The sequence below is a fragment of the Hetaerina americana genome, unplaced genomic scaffold, assembly GCF_022747635.1.
Source record: "Hetaerina americana unplaced genomic scaffold, ioHetAmer1.1.p SCAF_45, whole genome shotgun sequence".
NCBI classification, from domain to species: domain Eukaryota; kingdom Metazoa; phylum Arthropoda; class Insecta; order Odonata; family Calopterygidae; genus Hetaerina; species Hetaerina americana.
The window spans coordinates 3,182,748-3,207,716 of record NW_027287041.1 but is presented as its reverse complement, the minus strand read 5'-3'; the positions used below and the strand labels follow the sequence as shown (position 1 = coordinate 3,207,716).

Sequence of the window (24,969 nt, the reverse complement as noted above, 5' to 3'; positions counted from 1 at the left end):
GGCAAGTGGAAAGATCTGGAGTTCAAGTCCCGGTCTAGGAAATATTTTTGCATTCGTGATCTCTGCTGGATTCCGCCTTCCCCACCTCTCCCGTGTTCGTCCTTTATGTGTGTTCCTATCCCTTTCCTTATGTATGTTTCTATATAAAGGAGTATTTGCTCGCCATTTGGCTGGATTTTGTGTTTGAATGTGTATCTATATAATATATATATATATATATATATATATATATATATATATATATATATATATATATACTCATATATACAGAAACAGATATAAGGAAAAGGGATAGGAACACATATAAAGGACGAACACAATAGAGGTGGGGAAGGCGGAATCGAACGGATCACAAGAGTAAAAATATCTCCTCAACCGGGACTCGAACACCGGATCTTTCCACTTGCCGGGCGGATGCTCTTAACCACTTGAGCTATCGAGGATAGTCAATTTACCCTGAGATCCGTGGGTCTAATATGTCGCCAAGCGCCCCGATTCTTTCAGCCGAGAGATGGCGTCAGGGGGCTGTTTCACCCACCAAAGGAGAAATAGACAATACACAAGGAAAGGAAAGGACAGTGGGTTAGAATTCATACAACATCATACAGGAAAGGAACAGTGCGTTTCGTGGCACGCATAGCCAGAAGAAAGAGATGAGCCACATTGGCCAAATACACATTCAAACACGAAATCCCGCCAAACGGCGAATAAATACTCATATATACAGAAACAGATATAAGGAAAAGGGATTCACGAACTACCATTACATCCTAGATGTGTATGCAGACGCCACACCGTGGCAGGTAGCATGGACCATCCCCATGCTCCGGACTACAGAGATATGGGCACTGGAGGAGGAACGGCAGATATTGGAAGCCGAGGGCCTGGCGGCCCTAATGGCGGCACACCACGCCATCAGTGTCACGGAACCAGACACAATGATAAATGTTTATACGGATAATATGTCTGTTATGTACTCTTTGATAAAAGGAAGGGGGATATTGTTTACTCGCCCCGACATTGTACAATTATTTATGTCTCTAATAAAGGAATTGTCACGGAATGTGACCTGGAGGTACATCCCTTCGGACCAGAATCCGGCCGACCGTCCGTCCCGGACCGTCCTACCTCCCTATGCCCGCTCGGCCTCGGATTCGGGGTCCGGGCTGGTATATAGGTGGGATGAAGCCTGAGATGGACAGTCGATCGAGATTCTCAAGCCGAGGAGGACGTATCTCCAGATCTCCAGATCTCTTGCCCTGAATTTACCCTGAGATCCGTGGGTCTAATATGTCGCCAAGCGCCCCGATTCTTTCAGCCAAGAGATGGCGTCAGGGGGCTGTTTCACCCACCAAAGGAGAAATAGACAATACACAAGGAAAGGAAAGGACAGTGGGTTAGAATTCATACAACATCATACAGGAAAGGAACAGTGCGTTTCGTGGCACGCATAGCCAGAAGAAAGAGATGAGCCACATTGGCCAAATACACATTCAAACACGAAATCCCGCCAAACGGCGAATAAATACTCATATATACAGAAACAGATATAAGGAAAAGGGATAGGAACACATATAAAGGACGAACACAATAGAGGTGGGGAAGGCGGAATCGAACGGATCACAAGAGTAAAAATATCTCCTCAACCGGGACTCGAACACCGGATCTTTCCACTTGCCGGGCGGATGCTCTTAACCACTTGAGCTATCGAGGATAGTCAATTTACCCTGAGATCCGTGGGTCTAATATGTCGCCAAGCGCCCCGATTCTTTCAGCCAAGAGATGGCGTCAGGGGGCTGTTTCACCCACCAAAGGAGAAATAGACAATACACAAGGAAAGGAAAGGACAGTGGGTTAGAATTCATACAACATCATACAGGAAAGGAACAGTGCGTTTCGTGGCACGCATAGCCAGAAGAAAGAGATGAGCCACATTGGCCAAATACACATTCAAACACGAAATCCCGCCAAACGGCGAATAAATACTCATATATACAGAAACAGATATAAGGAAAAGGGATAGGAACACATATAAAGGACGAACACAATAGAGGTGGGGAAGGCGGAATCGAACGGATCACAAGAGTAAAAATATCTCCTCAACCGGGACTCGAACACCGGATCTTTCCACTTGCCGGGCGGATGCTCTTAACCACTTGAGCTATCGAGGATAGTCAATTTACCCTGAGATCCGTGGGTCTAATATGTCGCCAAGCGCCCCGATTCTTTCAGCCAAGAGATGGCGTCAGGGGGCTGTTTCACCCACCAAAGGAGAAATAGACAATACACAAGGAAAGGAAAGGACAGTGGGTTAGAATTCATACAACATCATACAGGAAAGGAACAGTGCGTTTCGTGGCACGCATAGCCAGAAGAAAGAGATGAGCCACATTGGCCAAATACACATTCAAACACGAAATCCCGCCAAACGGCGAATAAATACTCATATATACAGAAACAGATATAAGGAAAAGGGATAGGAACACATATAAAGGACGAACACAATAGAGGTGGGGAAGGCGGAATCGAACGGATCACAAGAGTAAAAATATCTCCTCAACCGGGACTCGAACACCGGATCTTTCCACTTGCCGGGCGGATGCTCTTAACCACTTGAGCTATCGAGGATAGTCAATTTACCCTGAGATCCGTGGGTCTAATATGTCGCCAAGCGCCCCGATTCTTTCAGCCAAGAGATGGCGTCAGGGGGCTGTTTCACCCACCAAAGGAGAAATAGACAATACACAAGGAAAGGAAAGGACAGTGGGTTAGAATTCATACAACATCATACAGGAAAGGAACAGTGCGTTTCGTGGCACGCATAGCCAGAAGAAAGAGATGAGCCACATTGGCCAAATACACATTCAAACACGAAATCCCGCCAAACGGCGAATAAATACTCATATATACAGAAACAGATATAAGGAAAAGGGATAGGAACACATATAAAGGACGAACACAATAGAGGTGGGGAAGGCGGAATCGAACGGATCACAAGAGTAAAAATATCTCCTCAACCGGGACTCGAACACCGGATCTTTCCACTTGCCGGGCGGATGCTCTTAACCACTTGAGCTATCGAGGATAGTCAATTTACCCTGAGATCCGTGGGTCTAATATGTCGCCAAGCGCCCCGATTCTTTCAGCCAAGAGATGGCGTCAGGGGGCTGTTTCACCCACCAAAGGAGAAATAGACAATACACAAGGAAAGGAAAGGACAGTGGGTTAGAATTCATACAACATCATACAGGAAAGGAACAGTGCGTTTCGTGGCACGCATAGCCAGAAGAAAGAGATGAGCCACATTGGCCAAATACACATTCAAACACGAAATCCCGCCAAACGGCGAATAAATACTCATATATACAGAAACAGATATAAGGAAAAGGGATAGGAACACATATAAAGGACGAACACAATAGAGGTGGGGAAGGCGGAATCGAACGGATCACAAGAGTAAAAATATCTCCTCAACCGGGACTCGAACACCGGATCTTTCCACTTGCTGGGCGGATGCTCTTAACCACTTGAGCTATCGAGGATAGTCAATTTACCCTGAGATCCGTGGGTCTAATATGTCGCCAAGCGCCCCGATTCTTTCAGCCAAGAGATGGCGTCAGGGGGCTGCTTCACCCACCAAAGGAGAAATAGACAATACACAAGGAAAGGAAAGGACAGTGGGTTAGAATTCATACAACATCATACAGGAAAGGAACAGTGCGTTTCGTGGCACGCATAGCCAGAAGAAAGAGATGAGCCACATTGGCCAAATACACATTCAAACACGAAATCCCGCCAAACGGCGAATAAATACTCATATATACGGAAACAGATATAAGGATAGATAGATAGAAAGGAATCTCCTTTGGTGGGTGAAACAGCCCCCTGACGCCATCTCTTGGCTGAAAGAATCGGGGCGCTTGGCGACATATTAGACCCACGGATCTCAGGGTAAATTGACTATCCTCGATAGCTCAAGTGGTTAAGAGCATCCGCCCGGCAAGTGGAAAGATCCGGTGTTCGAGTCCCGGTTGAGGAGATATTTTTACTCTTGTGATCCGTTCGATTCCGCCTTCCCCACCTCTATTGTGTTCGTCCTTTATATGTGTTCCTATCCCTTTTCCTTATATCTGTTTCTGTATATATGAGTATTTATTCGCCGTTTGGCGGGATTTCGTGTTTGAATGTGTATTTGGCCAATGTGGCTCATCTCTTTCTTCTGGCTATGCGTGCCACGAAACGCACTGTTCCTTTCCTGTATGATGTTGTATGAATTCTAACCCACTGTCCTTTCCTTTCCTTGTGTATTGTCTATTTCTCCTTTGGTGGGTGAAACAGCCCCCTGACGCCATCTCTTGGCTGAAAGAATCGGGGCGCTTGGCGACATATTAGACCCACGGATCTCAGGGTAAATTGACTATCCTCGATAGCTCAAGTGGTTAAGAGCATCCGCCCGGCAAGTGGAAAGATCCGGTGTTCGAGTCCCGGTTGAGGAGATATTTTTACTCTTGTGATCCGTTCGATTCCGCCTTCCCCACCTCTATTGTGTTCGTCCTTTATATGTGTTCCTATCCCTTTTCCTTATATCTGTTTCTGTATATATGAGTATTTATTCGCCGTTTGGCGGGATTTCGTGTTTGAATGTGTATTTGGCCAATGTGGCTCATCTCTTTCTTCTGGCTATGCGTGCCACGAAACGCACTGTTCCTTTCCTGTATGATGTTGTATGAATTCTAACCCACTGTCCTTTCCTTTCCTTGTGTATTGTCTATTTCTCCTTTGGTGGGTGAAACAGCCCCCTGACGCCATCTCTTGGCTGAAAGAATCGGGGCGCTTGGCGACATATTAGACCCACGGATCTCAGGGTAAATTGACTATCCTCGATAGCTCAAGTGGTTAAGAGCATCCGCCCGGCAAGTGGAAAGATCCGGTGTTCGAGTCCCGGTTGAGGAGATATTTTTACTCTTGTGATCCGTTCGATTCCGCCTTCCCCACCTCTATTGTGTTCGTCCTTTATATGTGTTCCTATCCCTTTTCCTTATATCTGTTTCTGTATATATGAGTATTTATTCGCCGTTTGGCGGGATTTCGTGTTTGAATGTGTATTTGGCCAATGTGGCTCATCTCTTTCTTCTGGCTATGCGTGCCACGAAACGCACTGTTCCTTTCCTGTATGATGTTGTATGAATTCTAACCCACTGTCCTTTCCTTTCCTTGTGTATTGTCTATTTCTCCTTTGGTGGGTGAAACAGCCCCCTGACGCCATCTCTTGGCTGAAAGAATCGGGGCGCTTGGCGACATATTAGACCCACGGATCTCAGGGTAAATTGACTATCCTCGATAGCTCAAGTGGTTAAGAGCATCCGCCCGGCAAGTGGAAAGATCCGGTGTTCGAGTCCCGGTTGAGGAGATATTTTTACTCTTGTGATCCGTTCGATTCCGCCTTCCCCACCTCTATTGTGTTCGTCCTTTATATGTGTTCCTATCCCTTTTCCTTATATCTGTTTCTGTATATATGAGTATTTATTCGCCGTTTGGCGGGATTTCGTGTTTGAATGTGTATTTGGCCAATGTGGCTCATCTCTTTCTTCTGGCTATGCGTGCCACGAAACGCACTGTTCCTTTCCTGTATGATGTTGTATGAATTCTAACCCACTGTCCTTTCCTTTCCTTGTGTATTGTCTATTTCTCCTTTGGTGGGTGAAACAGCCCCCTGACGCCATCTCTTGGCTGAAAGAATCGGGGCGCTTGGCGACATATTAGACCCACGGATCTCAGGGTAAATTGACTATCCTCGATAGCTCAAGTGGTTAAGAGCATCCGCCCGGCAAGTGGAAAGATCCGGTGTTCGAGTCCCGGTTGAGGAGATATTTTTACTCTTGTGATCCGTTCGATTCCGCCTTCCCCACCTCTATTGTGTTCGTCCTTTATATGTGTTCCTATCCCTTTTCCTTATATCTGTTTCTGTATATATGAGTATTTATTCGCCGTTTGGCGGGATTTCGTGTTTGAATGTGTATTTGGCCAATGTGGCTCATCTCTTTCTTCTGGCTATGCGTGCCACGAAACGCACTGTTCCTTTCCTGTATGATGTTGTATGAATTCTAACCCACTGTCCTTTCCTTTCCTTGTGTATTGTCTATTTCTCCTTTGGTGGGTGAAACAGCCCCCTGACGCCATCTCTTGGCTGAAAGAATCGGGGCGCTTGGCGACATATTAGACCCACGGATCTCAGGGTAAATTGACTATCCTCGATAGCTCAAGTGGTTAAGAGCATCCGCCCGGCAAGTGGAAAGATCCGGTGTTCGAGTCCCGGTTGAGGAGATATTTTTACTCTTGTGATCCGTTCGATTCCGCCTTCCCCACCTCTATTGTGTTCGTCCTTTATATGTGTTCCTATCCCTTTTCCTTATATCTGTTTCTGTATATATGAGTATTTATTCGCCGTTTGGCGGGATTTCGTGTTTGAATGTGTATTTGGCCAATGTGGCTCATCTCTTTCTTCTGGCTATGCGTGCCACGAAACGCACTGTTCCTTTCCTGTATGATGTTGTATGAATTCTAACCCACTGTCCTTTCCTTTCCTTGTGTATTGTCTATTTCTCCTTTGGTGGGTGAAACAGCCCCCTGACGCCATCTCTTGGCTGAAAGAATCGGGGCGCTTGGCGACATATTAGACCCACGGATCTCAGGGTAAATTGACTATCCTCGATAGCTCAAGTGGTTAAGAGCATCCGCCCGGCAAGTGGAAAGATCCGGTGTTCGAGTCCCGGTTGAGGAGATATTTTTACTCTTGTGATCCGTTCGATTCCGCCTTCCCCACCTCTATTGTGTTCGTCCTTTATATGTGTTCCTATCCCTTTTCCTTATATCTGTTTCTGTATATATGAGTATTTATTCGCCGTTTGGCGGGATTTCGTGTTTGAATGTGTATATATATATATATATATATATACATATATATACATATACCTGTATAAAAATACACATATATGTATATACATATATAAGATATATGTATGTATGTATATATATATATATATATACATATATATACATATACCTGTATAAAAATACACATATATGTATATACATATATAAGATATATGTATGTATGTATATATATATATATATATATATATATATATATATATATATATATATATATATATATATATATATATATATATATATATATATATATATATATATATATTTACATATATATATTTATATTTACATATATCTTCCAGTTTATGAAGGAGTGTAAGAAGGTCATGTTATAGAGGCATTGCAAATGAATTATCCAAACTGCAAAGGCTGGGAGCAAAATGTCTCTGGCTCCCAGCCTTCTGTCAATCTGAGAAAAAATAAGTTGTACCACCTTTAGGACTGACCATGTATGTATGTATGTATGTGTGTAGCTCTGAGCAAACTCTCCATACTCACCTTTAACCCTTCAGCCACTTGATCCGAGCCCTCACTGGACTCAGCCGACGACGGAATCCCATTCCTCTGACCTGGAATGACAAAAATAATAATACTAAAATCCATATCCCCTGGGCACATTCATTCATCCCCCCTGATTTATCTAACATGCCTATATCTTTTGTTGTTTAAGTCCTTAATTGCATATTATTAAAACACCCGTTCGATCGATTTTATTTACAATTGCCACAAATTATATCATATTTTAAAGGATTGCATCTGTAAAATGATTTATTTAAAATCCTGTTAATCTTATTTTTTAATAATTATATTCTTAAAATCTTAATTTTCATCAAGATTTTGTGACTAAATGAACATATCATTGAATTTGACTCCATTGGATAAATGCCAAATAAGTATAAGTTACATATAATTACAATGTATGTGTGTATAAATATATGTGTATATATATACATATACATACATATATATATGTATATATATATATATATATATATATATATATATATATATATATATATATATATATATATATATATATATATATATATACTACCTTGATCAAAAATTTCCCGGAATTTATTCAGAAAATTAAAAATACAAGTTTATTCATCTAAATCTATATTGTCCCCTTCAAAGTAATCCCCATCGACTGCAACACACTTATGCCAGCGCTTGATCCAATCCTCGAAACATTTTTTATATTCGGTTTTCGGTATGTCCATCAGTGCTTCCTGCGATTTTTCCATTACTTCCTCTCGGCTGCTAAAACGCGTTCCCCGTAATGGTTTTTTAACTCGATTGAACAGAAAGAAGTCACAGGGAGCCAAATCAGGTGAATTCGGTGGCTGTTGGATGGTATTTGTTGCATTTTTCGTCAAAAAATTACGAATAATGATAGCACTGTGCGACGGTGCGTTATCATGGTGCAAAATCCACGAGTTTTCTGCCCACATTTCTGGTCTCTTTCGGCGAATTGCTTCACGCAAACGTCTCATAACGCCCAAATAATACTCTTTGTTTACTGTCTGGCCTTCTGGCAAAAATTCATGATGCACTACACCGTTGTAATCCATGAAAACCGTCAGCATTGCCTTCTTTTTTGACTGAAAACGACGTGGTTTTTTTGGTCTCGGCTCATTTGGTGAACGCCATTCACTTGCCTGATGTCTGGATTGCGTTTCGTACTCATAAACCCACGTCTCGTCTCCAGTAATGATCCTTTTGATGAATGTGGGATCGGATTCAGCCTCGCAAATCATGTCTTTTGCGACGTCAACACGGTCTCTTTTTTGCATGAAATTGAGGTCTTTTGGCACCAACTTTGCTGCTACACGACGGAAACCCAAATCATTAACCACAATGTCTTGGGCGGATCCATATGCAATGTTCAAGTCCTCCGCTATTTCTCTGATGGTTAATTTGCGGTTATTGACCAACATTTCTTTTACTTTATCAATTTTTTCACCGACTTTCGATGTCGATGGTCTGCCACTGCGTTCATCATCTTCGATTGACTCACGACCACTTCTGAACCGCTCGTGCCACTGGTAAACGACCGTTTTTTTTAGAGAATCGTTGCCGAAACACTTTTCCAACATTTCCAACGTCCGTGCGCCACTAAATCCGTTTTTTACGCAAAATTTAATACAAGTTCGTTGTTGCAAATTTAAATCCATTTCTGCAATTGTAAAAAATCGCCAACACACACAGAGATAGATGTACTCTTGGCTACGTAACTTTTGCAAATGTCAAGTTATGACACTAAGATTTAAAGGGAATATCAACAACAGATGTACCAATTTAACAAAAAAAACAGAACTCAAATCGGAACGATGGGAGCGCCACACGGTGGTTATTCCGGGAACTTTTTGATCAAGGTAGTATATATAAAATATATATATATAAATAAATATATATATCTGTGTGTATATATATATATATAATATATATATGTACATAAATAAATACATATGTGTATATTTTTATGTATTTGTGGGTCGCGGTAGTCCAGTGGGTAGAGCGTTGGACTGCTGACTGGAGGGGCCTGGGTTCGATTCCCGAGCAAGGCACTCTGAGCACCTGCAGCTCCACCCAAGCTTTGTGATTTTTCGGGTACCAGTTCTTCCTGGGAAACCATAACCGGCACAGTATATTAAGGAACTGGCCCCTCTACCCTGATGTGTGAATTTCACACGCCATTGGGCTTAGTACTGGGTGAACTCTACCATCACCTACCAAACCAACCTTCCAGTTGATTACTGCGTTCATAGTTTTATGTATATTATATGATTTCGTCGAAGTAACACAGAAGTGTTGAATAAAAAATTGGGACAGCAACAAACATTACAAGAACACATAAGAATAACACTCGCATATTATTTCTTGATAATTTTGAAAGAATTTAGCTCCGTCTTCCTCAGAAGAAGAAATAGAAGTACTGACTGCTGGTATAGAAGAGGTGAGGGGTGCGAGAGAAATGGAAGGGGGCCAGGGGAAGGGGAGAATGGGAGGTGGAGGAGGGGTTTGGGGAGAGGAGAGGCTAGAGGTGAGTGGAGATAGGCAAGGAGGGAGAGGGAGGAGGTGGAATTGACACATAATCAGAAAAGAACATTCAAGACCCAGGTTTCAACTTACAGAGACGTAATCAAGACCCTGTAAGTCAAAACACAGGCCACGTACATGATTGCTGAGGGAAACGGAGAGAGAGATGGAGGGAGCGGAGATTACTCACCGGATGTTGGGAGCGTCGGTGGTGTGTCCGGCCCTTGGGTCTTCCTCTGGGCCCTGTCCTTGCCCAAGATGGAGTGGAGAGATGTGGAAGAGTAGGATGACGACGTCGGAGGGAAGAAGGGCACTTCCGGGAGCGCTGACGTCTGTGGTGACCACATGTTGGCACTTGAACCTTCAGCAGGGACGTTGGGTACCACCGGGGTCAGTTCAGGGGTCACCAGGGACTGGGGAGACGGTGGATGGGGGGCTGGTAAAGGTTCTAACGGGGGCGTGGTGCTGTCGTCCTGCAAAAATTTGCAAACACACACATATACACATTAAAGGAATGGAGTGAAGGACCAAAGGTACGTCAAATGTTTTGCTGGCAAATTTTCCTTGAATTGGACAATGGTCAAGCGTTGATAACATGTGAGTTGTGTCTGGGAAATAATGGGAATTTTTTATATTTGAGGGTTTGATTTTCTTCTCTGTAATTTCCCATTAATCGTTTCCCCTTTAGCATTCGTTATTAACCTTTAGAATTTCATATTCTTGATGATGGTGGAAAAAGAAACTTTGTACTACTAGTTTTAAGATTTACTATTTCTCAAGATCATGGTTTCGATGCTGCACATCATCATCAGGTGATACATGAGGAGTGTACAGGAAGTAATCGGAATTTTTAAATTTTGCGGATTTGGAGTGTCCGATTGTCAAAATTTTTTTTTTTTTTGGTATAACTGTCCCTGAAGTACGATCAAATTTTCAGCTTTATTCATTGTTAATTTGTCTGGAGACAGACGCTAAGTTTAGACGTGATTTTCGTTTGTTATAAAAATGGGTTGAGAAATTTGTGAATCAAATTTTGCAAGTGTATCACAAAGTGGGTGAAAAGTCAACAAAAGAAGGCCTTAGTGGCGAGTCTACTGTGAGTAAAACAAGAGTTTATACGAGTATTTAACAAGCAATTACAAGATTGCTGTGAAGACGTTTGAAGATGACCAACGGACGCCCCAGCACATCGACAACCGAATGACAAAACGTGGAAAAAGTGAAAGAAATGGTGTAGAATGATGGCCAAATCTCAATCAGAGATGTCTCCAATCATCTCAACACGTCGATAGGCTCATGCCAAGCAATATTTTCGAATGTTTTGGGTGTGAAACACCTAAAACTGCTAAATTTGTTCTAAAATTGATATTTAAGCAAGAAAAACAGCAGTGAATGGAAGTTACTTAGGATAAGTCACTAAATGAAGTCAACGACGATTCAGAATTACTGAAATAAGTTTAAACAGAAGTCGAAACGTGGGTTTACAGATATGAAGTCTACACTAAAGGCTAAATACAAATTACTCCATCAATTTTATTTTATCAAACTAATATCGCTGAGCTCGTATACCATGTAAACCTACAATTTATGTAAACACCCCCCCCCCTATCTAGGCTAAACCACTATCTTAGGTAAACTCCCATTTACGTACAATCCAGCATACACTTCAATCTTTTGCAAAACCTCGATTTCATACAAATCTATTCACTCTTTCTAACATAAATTTCCATTTAATGTTAACTTTACATAAATTGTTCCGTCTTCCCTATCCATTTCTAGTCCCCAAAACCGCAGACTTGGAGCTGATTTAAAACTCCTCCACAACACCCTAAACTTGACTATCGATTGCCGTGAACTGAACAGCTCTCTCTCTTCAAATTCAGGATACCAACTCAGCCCACCCAAACCCAATCCCCCCTCCATCTCTGCTCCTATTCCTAGGATATCTCCCACTTAACGCTCACCTTCAATATTTGGGCTCTCCTCCCTTCTAAAATCACTCCCTCACACTGCCCATCCTTTTTATTAATTCTGTCACAATTTCACAACCCAAGCTTTATCCCACCTTTCAGTAAATTAAAATTTTCCTGCTTAAAATGCTTGGTTTCTCGTTGTCATTCTTATGCTGTTATTGTCTTGTTTGTTATATTTTTAACAGTAAAATGGCGCTACTGCTATATGTGAATAATGTTTTAAAATAAAATAAATAAACAAATAAATAAACCTTGTTTTTATGTAAGCCCACAATTTAAAAAAACCTTGATAATACATAAACTTTAATTTTACATTAACCCTCTTAGTGCGACGAGCCGATATATCAGCTTTTGTATCCCTGGCGAAAAGTGGGGCGGGCCGATATATTGGCTCTTGCGTAGGCTATTGTTTTAAATCGCAGTAACTTATGGTTTTTTCTTTTAATTTATGGTTTTTGTCATTTGATAGGGTGAATTCCATACAATTATGTAACACATTTTTTAATTTTTTATTAGCAATTTTAAATGCTTTTCAAGTCCCAATTTGACTCAGTGAGATCAGCCTTTTCAACAAAATCGAACAATGCAGAGTCTGACAAAAGAATTTGCAATTCAATGGTTATTCTATATTTATTTATTATTTTTTCTACATGTCTTTTTGATTCTTTCTTATATTTAAATATCGTAGTTTTATTGAAAAATGTTTAAAAAAAATATATTAGTATTGTGCCTAAAATCGAAATATTATTGCTAAAAAAAACCTTTTCAAATTTATAATACTGTAATAATTACATTTATTTATCAGATGATGTAAATGTATAACATCATTAATAACTACAATATTTTAATTAAAAATAAAAACTCATATGGATATCTAAACAAATAACTTCATAATGTTTTTATTTCCTAATGTGATACATTTTCTTAAATTACTCTTCGCACTTCTCACTAAGTACCCCTGGAATCCTTACTGCACCGCAGAGGCTTAAGCTCCATTTACTGTAAAACCTCAGTTTGATAGTTATATCTCACGAGAACTGACGTTCATTTTGCACCTAATCTTCCCAGATATATATGCAAACGGATGCAATTTGGCCAGAATGACGCTTGGGCTATAGCCTACCCCCCACCAGCTAGGCGCCAGTTGCCTGAGCAACCGAATGAGGAGCCACTGTGCTTATCAGATCATTCAGCTGTGCGTATGATATACCAGTTATGTTATATTCTGTTGTCCTTTCTTCTTTTTACTGTTTGTCGTCTGAAAATGTGAATCGACCATATCACAGAGAAAGGAATCAATGGGGATCACGATTGATGCGGTGGCTATCGTACTGGCTTCCCACCCAGAGGGCCCGGGTTCAAATCCCAGCAGTGTTGAACATTTTTCAGAGGTATCTCGATCCCTACTTGAGGTGCTTTGTTGAGGGCACTTAGAGTGAGTACGCCGTCCGTCGGATGGGACGTTGAACTGATTGACCCCTTGTTGCCTTTCCTTAAGAGCAATCTGTTCTGTTCAACGTATATGCGGAGGAAATGATTAAAGAGGCATTAAGGGAATAAATGAAAAGTTGGAAAGCAATGCAGAGTGAATTGGAAATTCAGTGCGACAGGTATGGGATGTGAATTAATATTAATAAATAAATGAAAGGACTAACTTTGTAGATAAAGGACTAACTTTGTTTTATATAAGAAGGGCTGCAAATGTAGAGAGCTCACCTGATGATGAAGTTTTACTTCGAAACCCGGGTCGTGTGAATAAATCGTTTTCGTTTGGAACTACAAAGTTAGTCCTTTCATTTATTTATAATGAATCGGTTCCATAAAGTTACGCCAGAAACCATTAATAATATTAATAAAACAAAGGTTATGCAATTTCATAGAAAGGAAAAGGCAAAGCTAAACATTAAAATAGGAGGGCAATTAAACTAGAGCATGTGGAACAGTTTAAACGTATCTCAGGAAGTGTTTTGGACCAACACGGTCAAAGTAGTAGGGACGTAAGGAGAAGAATTGCATCATATTAGGCAAAGAGTCTTTCACACAAGGAGGAGGAGTGAGTTGTTGACAGGGACATTGAGTAAGGATATTAAGAAAAGACTCATTTAAACTTTGATATGGAGCGTAGCTATGTGGGGATTGAGGTGGTGCGGGGACTAACGTACTGGCTTCCTACCCAGAGGGCCCGGGTTCAAATCCCAGGGGCGGTGTTGAATATTTTTCCGAGGTATCTCAATCCATACTTGAGGTGCTTTGTGGAGGGCACTTTGAGTGAGTACGCCGTCCGTCGGATGGGACGTTTAGCTGCAGACCCTTTGGTGCCTTTTGTTAAGAGTAGGCTGATGCCAACACCGGGTTTCTCTCTCCACCCTTCAACCTTTCCTGTCCATCCTCAACGGCACAAATGACCTTAGCTGCCGGTTGCCTCGCCTAAATACTACTACTACTAATACGAATCAACATATCAGGGATTTGGTGAAGTGTGGTGAAAAGTTATCAAGAAATTACTGAAATGTCCTGACAGCTGTCTAAATGGTGATGATGCTCTGAATAAAAAAGCATCAGTTTTCTAGTGGATTAAGCATTTTAACCCTCTTAGTGCGGCGGGTTGATATATCGGCTTTTGTATCCCTGGCGAAAAGTGCGGCAGGCCGATATATCGGCTCTTGGGTAGGCTATTTTTTAAATCGCTGTAACTTATGGTTTTTTCATTAATAATTTATGGTTTTTGTGCTATCGATAGGTTGAATTCCATAGAATTACGTAAGTAATTTTTTAATTTTTTATTAGCAATTTTAAATGCTTTTCAAAAAGTATTAATCTTACTATAATTTTACGTTCGGTTTTGTACATGTCGGGAAGCTCAGCCTAATTGTTTGCTCGTTTTTTTCTGAGTGGTCTTGCCACTATGAAAAGCCACTGAAAGGCTACTAATCTGTTTTCATCTGTAATCTCTTGACTGTGTTATGGTGTCCTGGTGTTGATATATACCTGCTTATTCAGACTTTGTTGAGACGATGGAAATGAGAGCACTGCTTTGTAATCATTTTGGTTTCTCTTGCCGTCCATCCCATCTAATCAATTGCGCCCTGTGTAATGGATTACATTGTCAGCAGTTCTCTGTGAGTTAGAACTTTGTTTTTTTCTGCCTTTAGATTGTAAGCACATTGCTGCAGTCTCAAGGAAAGGGGAAAATTCCCAATACGACTCAGTGAGATCAGCCTTTTCAACAAAATCGAACTATGCAGAGGCTGACAAAAAAATTTACAATTCACTGGTTTTTCTTTATTTATTTATAATATTTTCTACATGTCTTTTTGATTCTTTATTATATTTTAAATATCGTAGTTTAATTGAAAAATGTTTTTAAAAAAATATTAGTTTTGTGTCTAGAAAATAGAAATATAATTGCTAAAAAAATATTCTTCAAATGTACGATACTGTAGTAATTACATTTATTTTTCAGATGATGTAAATGTATTACATCATTATTAACTACAATATTATATTTTAAAATAAAAAAAACTGCGTATGGATATCTAAACAAATAACTTCATAATGTTTTTTTTTTCTAAGGTGATACATTTTCTTAAATTACCCTTCGCACTTCTCACTGAGTACCCCTGGAATCCCCGCCGCACTAAGAGGGTTAAAGATGCAAGATGGATGATGCTAGGCCGGGACGAGCTTCAAACACCTCCTGTGTTTGACGTGGACAACATTGATCGTGTGTGCAATGGTCCCTTGTCCTTCTTATCTAATCGTCATTATAATAAACTGTTATCCGAGTGATAATAGCTGATGAATAGTGAACTGAATTTAGGAAAATCAACAGTGCCCACACTATTACCATTTGATTACCGAAGGCCAGGATGGATAGATCCTTCACATAATGACACAATGCACCATGTAACACATTATTCAGAGTATTTGAATTGTTTACCGTTGTTTCTGGCTAAAAAATATTCAATCATCTTCAGTTCTTTCCATCACAATCTTCCTTATTATCACATTCTTAATAGGCCTTTACTCCTCTTTGTAACTTTTCCCTATTCATTCCCATAAAATGCAATGAAATGTCATAATTGGGGGACACTGTATATCACTGGGCACAAGATGATGTGTGGAGAAGAGACACAATAAATAATAATAAAGTAAAGAAATGACGATAGAAAAGTAATTAAAAGAACCTTAATAAGAACTGAACTGCCTTTACATAAGAGGAGGACTTCCAAAGGGGAGGAGGGTGCTTTCTTATTATTAAACAGTGGAAATGAATATAAGAAGAAGAAGATGGAATATAGAGTAATAATAAGAAGAAGGCATAGATAGCCATTACTACGAATTGACAGAGAGAGTACTTTGAAGAAGGTATAGACAACAAAATCATTTAACTATAGACTCTAGAAGAGACACAATAAATAGTAATAATAAAGCAAAGAAGAAACGCCGATATAGAACACTACTACTACTGATAATTAAATAAGAAGAACCTTAATAAGAACTAAACTGCCTTTAAATAAGAGGAGGAGGACTTCCAAAGGGGAGGGTGCTTTCTTATTATTAAACAGTGGAAATGAATATAAGAAGAAGAAGAAGATGGAATATATAATAATAATAAGAAGGCATAGATAGTCATTAATACAAATTGACAGAGAGAGTACTTTGAAGAAGGTATAGACACCAAAATCATTAATACATGTATACACTCTAAATTTAAACCAAAATAACATTTTTACGGCCTCAGTTCGCACATTTATTGGAGAGGATAATATTAATGACCCTCCTAGCATTCTCCCAGATGTACTAACATCAAGTGTGGGAGGTAATTGAATCGAATGTATTGCCTGAGGGAAATACGATAAGGATGCGATGAAATGTGATGATAATAATGTTTGGGGGGACATTATACGTGTCATATCACACTTTGGGGCACAAAAGATGATAATAATATGTTTGTTGGAGAAGAGACAGACAATAAATAAATAAATAATAAAGCAAAGAAGAAACGACGATATAGAAAAATACTACTACTGATTAAATAAGAAGAACCTTAATAAGAACTGAACTGCCTTTAAATAAGAGGAGGAGGAATTCCAAAGGGGTGGGTGCTTAATTATTAATAAACAGTGGAAATGAATATAAGAAGAAGAAGATGGAATATATATATATATATATATATATATATATATATATAAAATAATAAAAAGAAGGCATAGATAGCCATTACTACGAATTGACAGAGAGAGTACTATGAAGAAGGAAAGGACACCAAAATCATTTAAGTATAGACTCTAGAAGAGACACAATAAATAATAATAATAAAGCAAAGAAGAAACGAGGATATAGAAAAGTACTACTACTGATAATTAAATAAGAAGATCCTTAATAAGAACTGAACTGCCTTTTTAAATAAGAGGATGAGGACTTTCAAAGGGAGGAGGGTGCTTTGTTATTAAACAGTGGAAATGAATATAAGAAGAAGGCATAGATAGCCATTACTACGAATTGACAGAGAGAGTACTTTGAAGAAGGTATAGACAAGAAAATCATTTAACTATAGACTCTAGAAGAGACACAATAAATGATAATAATAAAGCAAAGAAGAAACGACGATATAGAAAACTACTACTACTGATAATTAAATAATAAGAACCTTAATAAGAACTGAACTGCCTTTAAATAAGAGCGGGAGGACTTCCCAAAGGGGAGGAGGGTCCTTTATTATTATTAAACAGTAAAAATGAATATAAGAAGAAGAAGATGAAATATATAATAATAAGGAGAAGGCATAGATAGCCATTACTACGAATTGACAGAGAGAGTACTTTGGAGAAGGTATAGACACCAAAATCAATCAAGTATAGACTCTAAATTTTGCAAAATAAAGTTTTTATGGCCTAAGTTCACATATTTATCAGACAGACCTCATATAGCATATGTTTTCTGCTTGCCAAAGTACTGATTACATTCTAACAAACACTCTTTTTATTTAGCATCATCTACACCTTGCGTAAGGCCATCTTACCAGGGGGTTTTGCGTTCCTGGTGAAGACGCAGAAGGGTTTAAAGACGACTCCATCCGGATCACATGCAGAACTTTTTGATCAAGATCCGATAGAACCAGTGGTGCTTCATTAGCACCAGATCGATCCTTGGCGCTCTTTGCTTGGCTTGCTCGACTCCTTGCACTGCATTTCAGGTCAGCCCATACCTGGAAGGCAAATATGAAGGAACGCATTGCGCACCACCACACGCAAAGGAAAAACTAACTTCAATTCCACGAAGATAAGAGCACACTATTTGGAAAATGCTCCAATCCCACAAGACTATATAAAGATCAAAACAACCCTAACCTTCTTCCACTCGAGACCTTGTTTCTTGGGGCCGCAGAGGCTGTTCACAAGTCCTGCAAGCTTGTCCCAATGGACCAGGTTCGCCCTCTTTCCGTGCGTCTTGAGGAAGCGCCCTGATGCAAACTCTGGGTGTGCCATCATATAGTCTGCTATGTAGTGCAACTGCTGTGGAGAAGTCCTTTCCCGACTACGATACTTGACCCCACCACCTTTGTTGTTCAAATCAAACAAGGAAGTACACTTATACATAAGCGCATAGGTTCAGGAGCCGACAGAACAATCAATCTTTCACACTCCTGCATTACTCCTGCGAAACCCTAACATTGCAAGGATTTCTTCTGAATTTGTTCAATTTCCTTCAAATTAACAAGAGCAACCAATTAGTTCCTCACATTAACTGAAGCATTGTGCAACTGACACCATCAGCAAACAGGCTTCCCTTTTTCAAAAATCAATAATATCAAAAATTAAGCTGTTAACTTTGCGAGGATTTCTTCTGAACTTGTTCAATTTCCTTCAAATTAACAAGAGCAACAAATTACTTTCTCACATTAACTGAAGCATTGTGCAACTGACAACATCAGCAAACAGGCATCCGTTTTAAAAAAATCAATAATATTAAAAATTAAGCTCTTAACTTTGCTAGGATTTCTTCTGAATTTGTTCGATTTCCTTCAAATTAACAAAAACAACCGATTACTTCCTCACATTAACTGAAGCATTGTTCAACTGACACCATCAGCAAACAGGCATCCCTTTTTAAAAAATCAATAATATAAAAAATTAAGCTCTTAACTTTGTGAGGATTTCTTCTGAATTTGTTCAATTCTGTTTAAATTAACAAGAACAACCAATTCTTTTTCCATATTAACTAAAGCACTGTTCAATTGACACCATTGATTGTTTATATGCAAACACACCTTCTAATACAATCAATAATATAAAAAATTAAACTCTTTGTCAAACACTCATTAATTATTACCATTGATTTCACCACAATGGGATACTTGTTTGACTAAAACTGATGCAAAAGACCACTGAATTGCTCATTAAAAATTAATTGGAATACTTAAGGCTTTTAATGGGAATATGTTCCATTAGATTCAGTCATGGTAGCGGTCCTCGCAACGTAAGGAGCAAGCAAAGAGTTTTTCAATGATTTAAAAACCGTAAATGGTAACAAGGCTCAAATTGAAGATCCAATCATGCAGTCTACACATGAAATACATTAAATCTATAAAGCAATTCAAGTAGATATTGAACCAAAGCTTAGTTTTTAAACCAATACGATAATCAATTTACAAACCGATACTGGTATGAAATATCTGCAGCCATATTTCAAAAACAATTGCATAAATGAAATTAATAAGGAATATGTTTCAGTGTTTTTGAATGATAGACTAATTTTGTCCAGATCTTTCTTTGATTTTGAATTATTGGTCAACTAATTATGCAATGGAATACTTCAACTTGGTCAGTCATTTAAAGAACTAAAGAAGTGACCAGAAATAATATGCTTCTTATTATTATTTACAATATTTTATGATTAATTTACTTTATTTACGTGGATTTACACTTCTAACATGAGCTACATACTTTTACATGAGCTGAATGTATTTAAATGGGCTGCAAACCATCTCACTTGTCAAACGAATTCACATTTCAGACAATTTTTTACAAATGTTTACATGAATTTCAATTTCGCACATGTTTCTACATGCATTTCGACGTATTTACATGAGTTTATATGCAATTACATATCCTAAATGTTTTTACATGCCTCTACATGCTTACTCACCATTCCCATCACTCCCTCTGTCCGAAGAGTCCACCTTCTGAAACAAAACCCAGATTGAGTCAGAACAAATATGACTAATTGAGATTAATGATGGAAACTTATTAACTAAATGACATTTTTAGGGCACTTATCACTCAGAGGTCGATGCAAAGCATGTTTCAACCAATAGCAAATGACAATTGGTCATAAACAAAAGATTTATAGACTATTATGAGTACTAAAATCTTTACTGGCCAATAAACTGAACTATTGTTACCACAAATAGTGCCTTAAAATTAGCCTAGATCTTGAGGGCAGAGGTTATTAAGGGTATAAACTTCTATCTATGACATAGATTAACACAAGCTAAACAGCACACTGTTCAACTGACGTTGACCTCAAACCTGCCCATGTGTTGAGTGGTAATGTTACTTCCATATGCCAACAAAAGTGCTTTTGAAGGTCATTTTGTTTGCATAACTAAAACACATATCCATACTTCCACATCTCAAAATACACTTGATGAATGTCATAATCTCAAACCATCAAATGCAGGTTGAGTGGGAATGTTACTTCCACATGCCAACCAGGAGTGCTTTTGAAGGTCAATTTGTTTGTACATCTAGAACTCGTCTCTATTCTTCCGCATCTAAAATTACACTTGATGAATGTCATAATTTCAAACCAGCACATGCATGTTGAGGGGGAATGTTACTTCCACAAGCCTTCAGGAGTGCTTTTGAAGTTTATTTTGCTTGTATAACTAAAACACATCTCTATAAGTTCATATCTCAAAAACATTTGATGAAGGTCACAATCTCAAACCAGCACATGCGTGTAGATGGGGAATGTTACTTCCACATTCCAAGATCAGGAGTGTTTTGAAGGTCATTTTGTTTGTATAACTAAAACATATCTCTATACTTCTGCATGTCGAAATACACTATGTGAATGTCACAATCTCAGACCAGCACATGCATTCTGAGGGAGGAATGTTACTTCCACATGCCACAAGGAGTGATTTTAAAGGCCATTTTTTTGTATAACTAAAACACATCTCCATACTTCTACATTTCAAAATACATTTGATGAATTACACATCTCAAACAAGGGGAATGTTACTTCCACATGCCTAAGACAAGGAGTGCTTCTGAAGGTCGTTTTGTCTGTGGTCTACTAACATGCGTTTGCATTAGTTTTCAAAATACACTGGATGAATGCAACGACCACAAACCAGCACATGCGTGTTGAGGGGGAATGTTACTTCCACATGCCACAAGGAGTGCTTTTGAAGGCCATTTTTTTTCATAACTAAAACACGTCCCTATTCTTCAGCATGTCAAAATACACTGGATAAATGTCATAACCTCAAACCTACGCATGCATGTTAAGTGGGAAGGTTACTTCCACAAGCCAGCCAGGAGTACTTTTGATGGTCAATTTGTTTGTACAACTAGAACTCATCTCTTGACTTCTGCTTCTCAAAATACACCGGATGAATGTAACAACCTCAAACCTATGTGTAGAGGCAGAATGTTACTTCCACATGCCACCAGGAGTGCTTCGGAAGGTCATTTTTTGTGGTCTACAAGCATGTGTGCATTAGTTTTTAGCCTACCCTCGTACATTATCAATCCTACTTAATAGGGTGGTCCCAGAAGTACCTGACCCAACAAGAAAAACAAACATTTTGGAAAAAATGAATTTATATATCAACATAATCTCCTTTCAGCTTCATACACAGTGTTCCCAGCGATGTTCAATTGATGCGATACCCTTTTTCTATAATAAGAACTGTCTCGCTCCTCAGAATAGCCAATAACTCCACTTGACATCACTTCTTCACAGTTGGAAAATCTTTGACCACTGAGCCATTTTTTCAAGTTTGCAAATACAGAAAATAATCCGAGGGGACTTAAATCTGGCGATAATAGGATGCATGAGGTAGCAATTCAAAGTTTAAATAATGAATTTTGTGGATTGCAATAACGGATTTGTGAGCTGGTGCATTGTCTTGATTAAACAACACTTTCTTCTTTGTCAACTGCGGCCACTTTAGATTGCTTTCTATGCTCAAACGTCGCAATAAACTCCGAAAAATACTCGCCGTTGATAGTATTTCTTTTTTTGAAAAAAGTCATTTGAAATTATCCCATGCACATCCCAAAAAAACCAATGCCACAGACCTTGCCTGCAGATGAAACGGTCTTTGCCTTCTTTGGAGTCAGTTCTCCCTCTTGAATCCACTGTTTTGATTGTTCTTTTGTCTCAGGTGTGAAGTAATGGACCCATGTTTCATCCATGGTCATTGAAACGGCACAAAAATCCTGCTTTGTTGCTGTGAAGCTTTGCTAAACACTCTAAATTTAAACATCTTCACAACACTGGTTTCGCTCGAGTGTGAGCAAACGTGGCATCCATCTTGCACAGAGCTTTATCATGTCCAAATATTCAGTTAATATGCAATTTGCCACACTTTTTGAAATGCCTACTCTATGTCTGCTACCTCGTGCATTTTCAGATGACGATCATCCAGTATCACTTTGTGGATTTCCTTCACCGTTTCTATGAGTCGTCACACCTCATTTGGTCGACCCCAATAGCGATGTTCTCGTCTTTGACAGCTCATATGGCCTCGTTCATAAACTCTGCTGCCCATTTGTATTTTACTGCTGTATAAACAAAGGAGCAGACTCACTTCCAGAAGAGTAGAATAATCCAGTTCAGCTTTGATAAATATTGGTTTGTGTGCTGAGAGGCCTCTCAGATAATGAAAGTATATTGTATCACATGTAACGATGACCAAATATCTCTGAATTTTCACAAATTCAATTGTAAACGTTCCCTATTGATGGATGCCAAACAAATACAGAACAACGTGGTGTCTTAAAACTTTAAAGAAATGCTTTATTGATAGCGTACTTTCTGATACTGTGATATTTTTCAAATAAATACCACCATCTCTACTGTAGGTCAGACCGGGTACTTCTGGGCTTTCCCACGTATTGTCATCCCTGAACCAATTGTAAAATACATCAATAAGTTCATAAACTCAGCCACCATGAATACTAACAACATTTTTGACAAATTGCTCCAGGCCTTGAATACCACATGACGGGAAATCGAATCTTAATTACATAGCAAACGTTCACACTCACCAAGTTCACGTTGGCATTATTTGTGCCAGAACCTGTTATGTCTCCGTGTGCCAGGCACTTGCAGTTGTAGAAGTCTATAACCTTTATGAAACAGCTTTGGCACAGCCATGCAGGGAGGTCATCATCCACGGACACCTTGCAAAGGAAAGAGATGTATGCATATATTGTAAAAATAGAAAGTTTGTATAAATAATATAGTAAATAAGTAATATATATATATATATATATATATATATATATATATATATATATATATATATATATATATATATATATATATATATACATATATATGTGTGTTGGTATGTGTCGCGCTAGTCCAGTGGGTATAGCATTGGGCTGCTGACCAGAGGGTCCCGGGTTCAATTCCCGGACAAGGCACTCTGGGCACCTGCAGCTCCACCCAAGCTTAAGTGAATTTTCGGCTACCAGGTCTTCCTGGGAAACCATAACCGGCACAGGGAAAGGAACTGGCCCCCCTTAATACCCTGATGTGTGAATTTTTACATGCCGTATAGGGCTTAGTACTGGGTGATCTCTGCCATCACCTACTAAACCGACCTTCGGGTTGATTACTGTGTTTATGGTTATATATATAAATATATGTATATATATATATATATATATATATATATATATATATATATATATATATATATATATATATATATATATATATATATATATATACAATTAATGGGCTGACACAATATAACACAAATAGATTAGAATAGCAACATTTAAAAGGACACTCACACGGTAAATTGTTCGAGCATTCAGCCTTCTCAGAGGCCTTCTTCAAGTTATATATATATATATATATATATATATATATATATATAAATATATATATATATATATATATATATATATATATATATATATATATATATATATATATATATGCTTTCGTAGACATAACACGGAAGTGCCGAATAGTACAATACACAGTAACACATAATATAGAAACACAAAAAAAGAAGAACACTCACACGTTATTTCTTGATATTTCGGCGGAAACAATCCGTCTTCCTCTGAAGATATAGAAGTAATTACTGATGAATTATCTTCCTCTGAAGATATAGAAGTAATCAGTAATTACTTCTATATCTTCAGAGGAAGACGGATTGTTTCCGTCGAAATATCAAGAAATAACGTGTGAGTGTTCTTCTTTTTTTGTGTTTCTATATTGTGTGTTACTGTGTATTGTACTATATATATATATATATATATATATATATATATACAAACACAAATACATATATATATACATATACATATATATATATATATATATCCCTCCCCGGACTACAACCTTGACGTGGTGGAAGGGCTTGTGCGTTCCGATGACCCCTAGAGCTGTACTGGCGGGAGTAATAAAAATTGCTCCTGGTAGGGTCACCCATGCCAGATAGGTCGAAGGTTAGGAGCCAGACGAAAGGTAGTCCACGCAGCGTCTGTTCCTCAGTGAGGCGGCTGCAATGGCGTCTGACCCCAGTGGGGCGGCCAGTAAGTGATGGTGTCACGTTAAAAACACTATTGAGGAAGGCAACGGGAAACCACCTCAATTATCATTCCCTAGAAAAATATGATGGACAATAGAGATATTTTGAGTCCTGGCAACCACGGGGCTCGGCCCAATCGGCCGTGTGTCGTGCCCGGCAGCGGGGGAGGCAAGGCTTCCACGGTCGTCATCCCACGAAACCCTTGCAAGG

The 24,969-nt window shown here is 39.0% G+C and overlaps 1 protein-coding gene and 1 non-coding gene across 3 annotated transcripts in view; both read right to left on the bottom strand.

Moving 5' to 3' along the window:
* Positions 1–24,969, bottom strand: part of LOC139693234 (uncharacterized) — a 37,285-nt gene that overhangs the window by 1,022 nt on the left and 11,294 nt on the right. Inside the window, exons 5-10 of one of the 2 annotated variants that reach the window (XM_071591339.1) lie at positions 23,255–23,389; positions 20,118–20,154; positions 18,320–18,528; positions 17,992–18,177; positions 10,184–10,466; positions 7,450–7,520 (exon numbers count right to left, since the gene is read on the bottom strand). In XM_071591339.1, coding sequence (XP_071447440.1) covers positions 7,450–7,520; positions 10,184–10,466; positions 17,992–18,177; positions 18,320–18,528; positions 20,118–20,154; positions 23,255–23,389 — 921 coding nt within the window. The remainder of the gene's footprint in view (positions 1–7,449; positions 7,521–10,183; positions 10,467–17,991; positions 18,178–18,319; positions 18,529–20,117; positions 20,155–23,254; positions 23,390–24,969) is intronic. The other variant, XM_071591340.1, reaches the window with a different exon arrangement.
* Positions 3,467–3,542, bottom strand: TRNAA-AGC (transfer RNA alanine (anticodon AGC)). Its single transcript has one exon. It is a non-coding gene; the product is annotated as a tRNA-Ala (tRNA).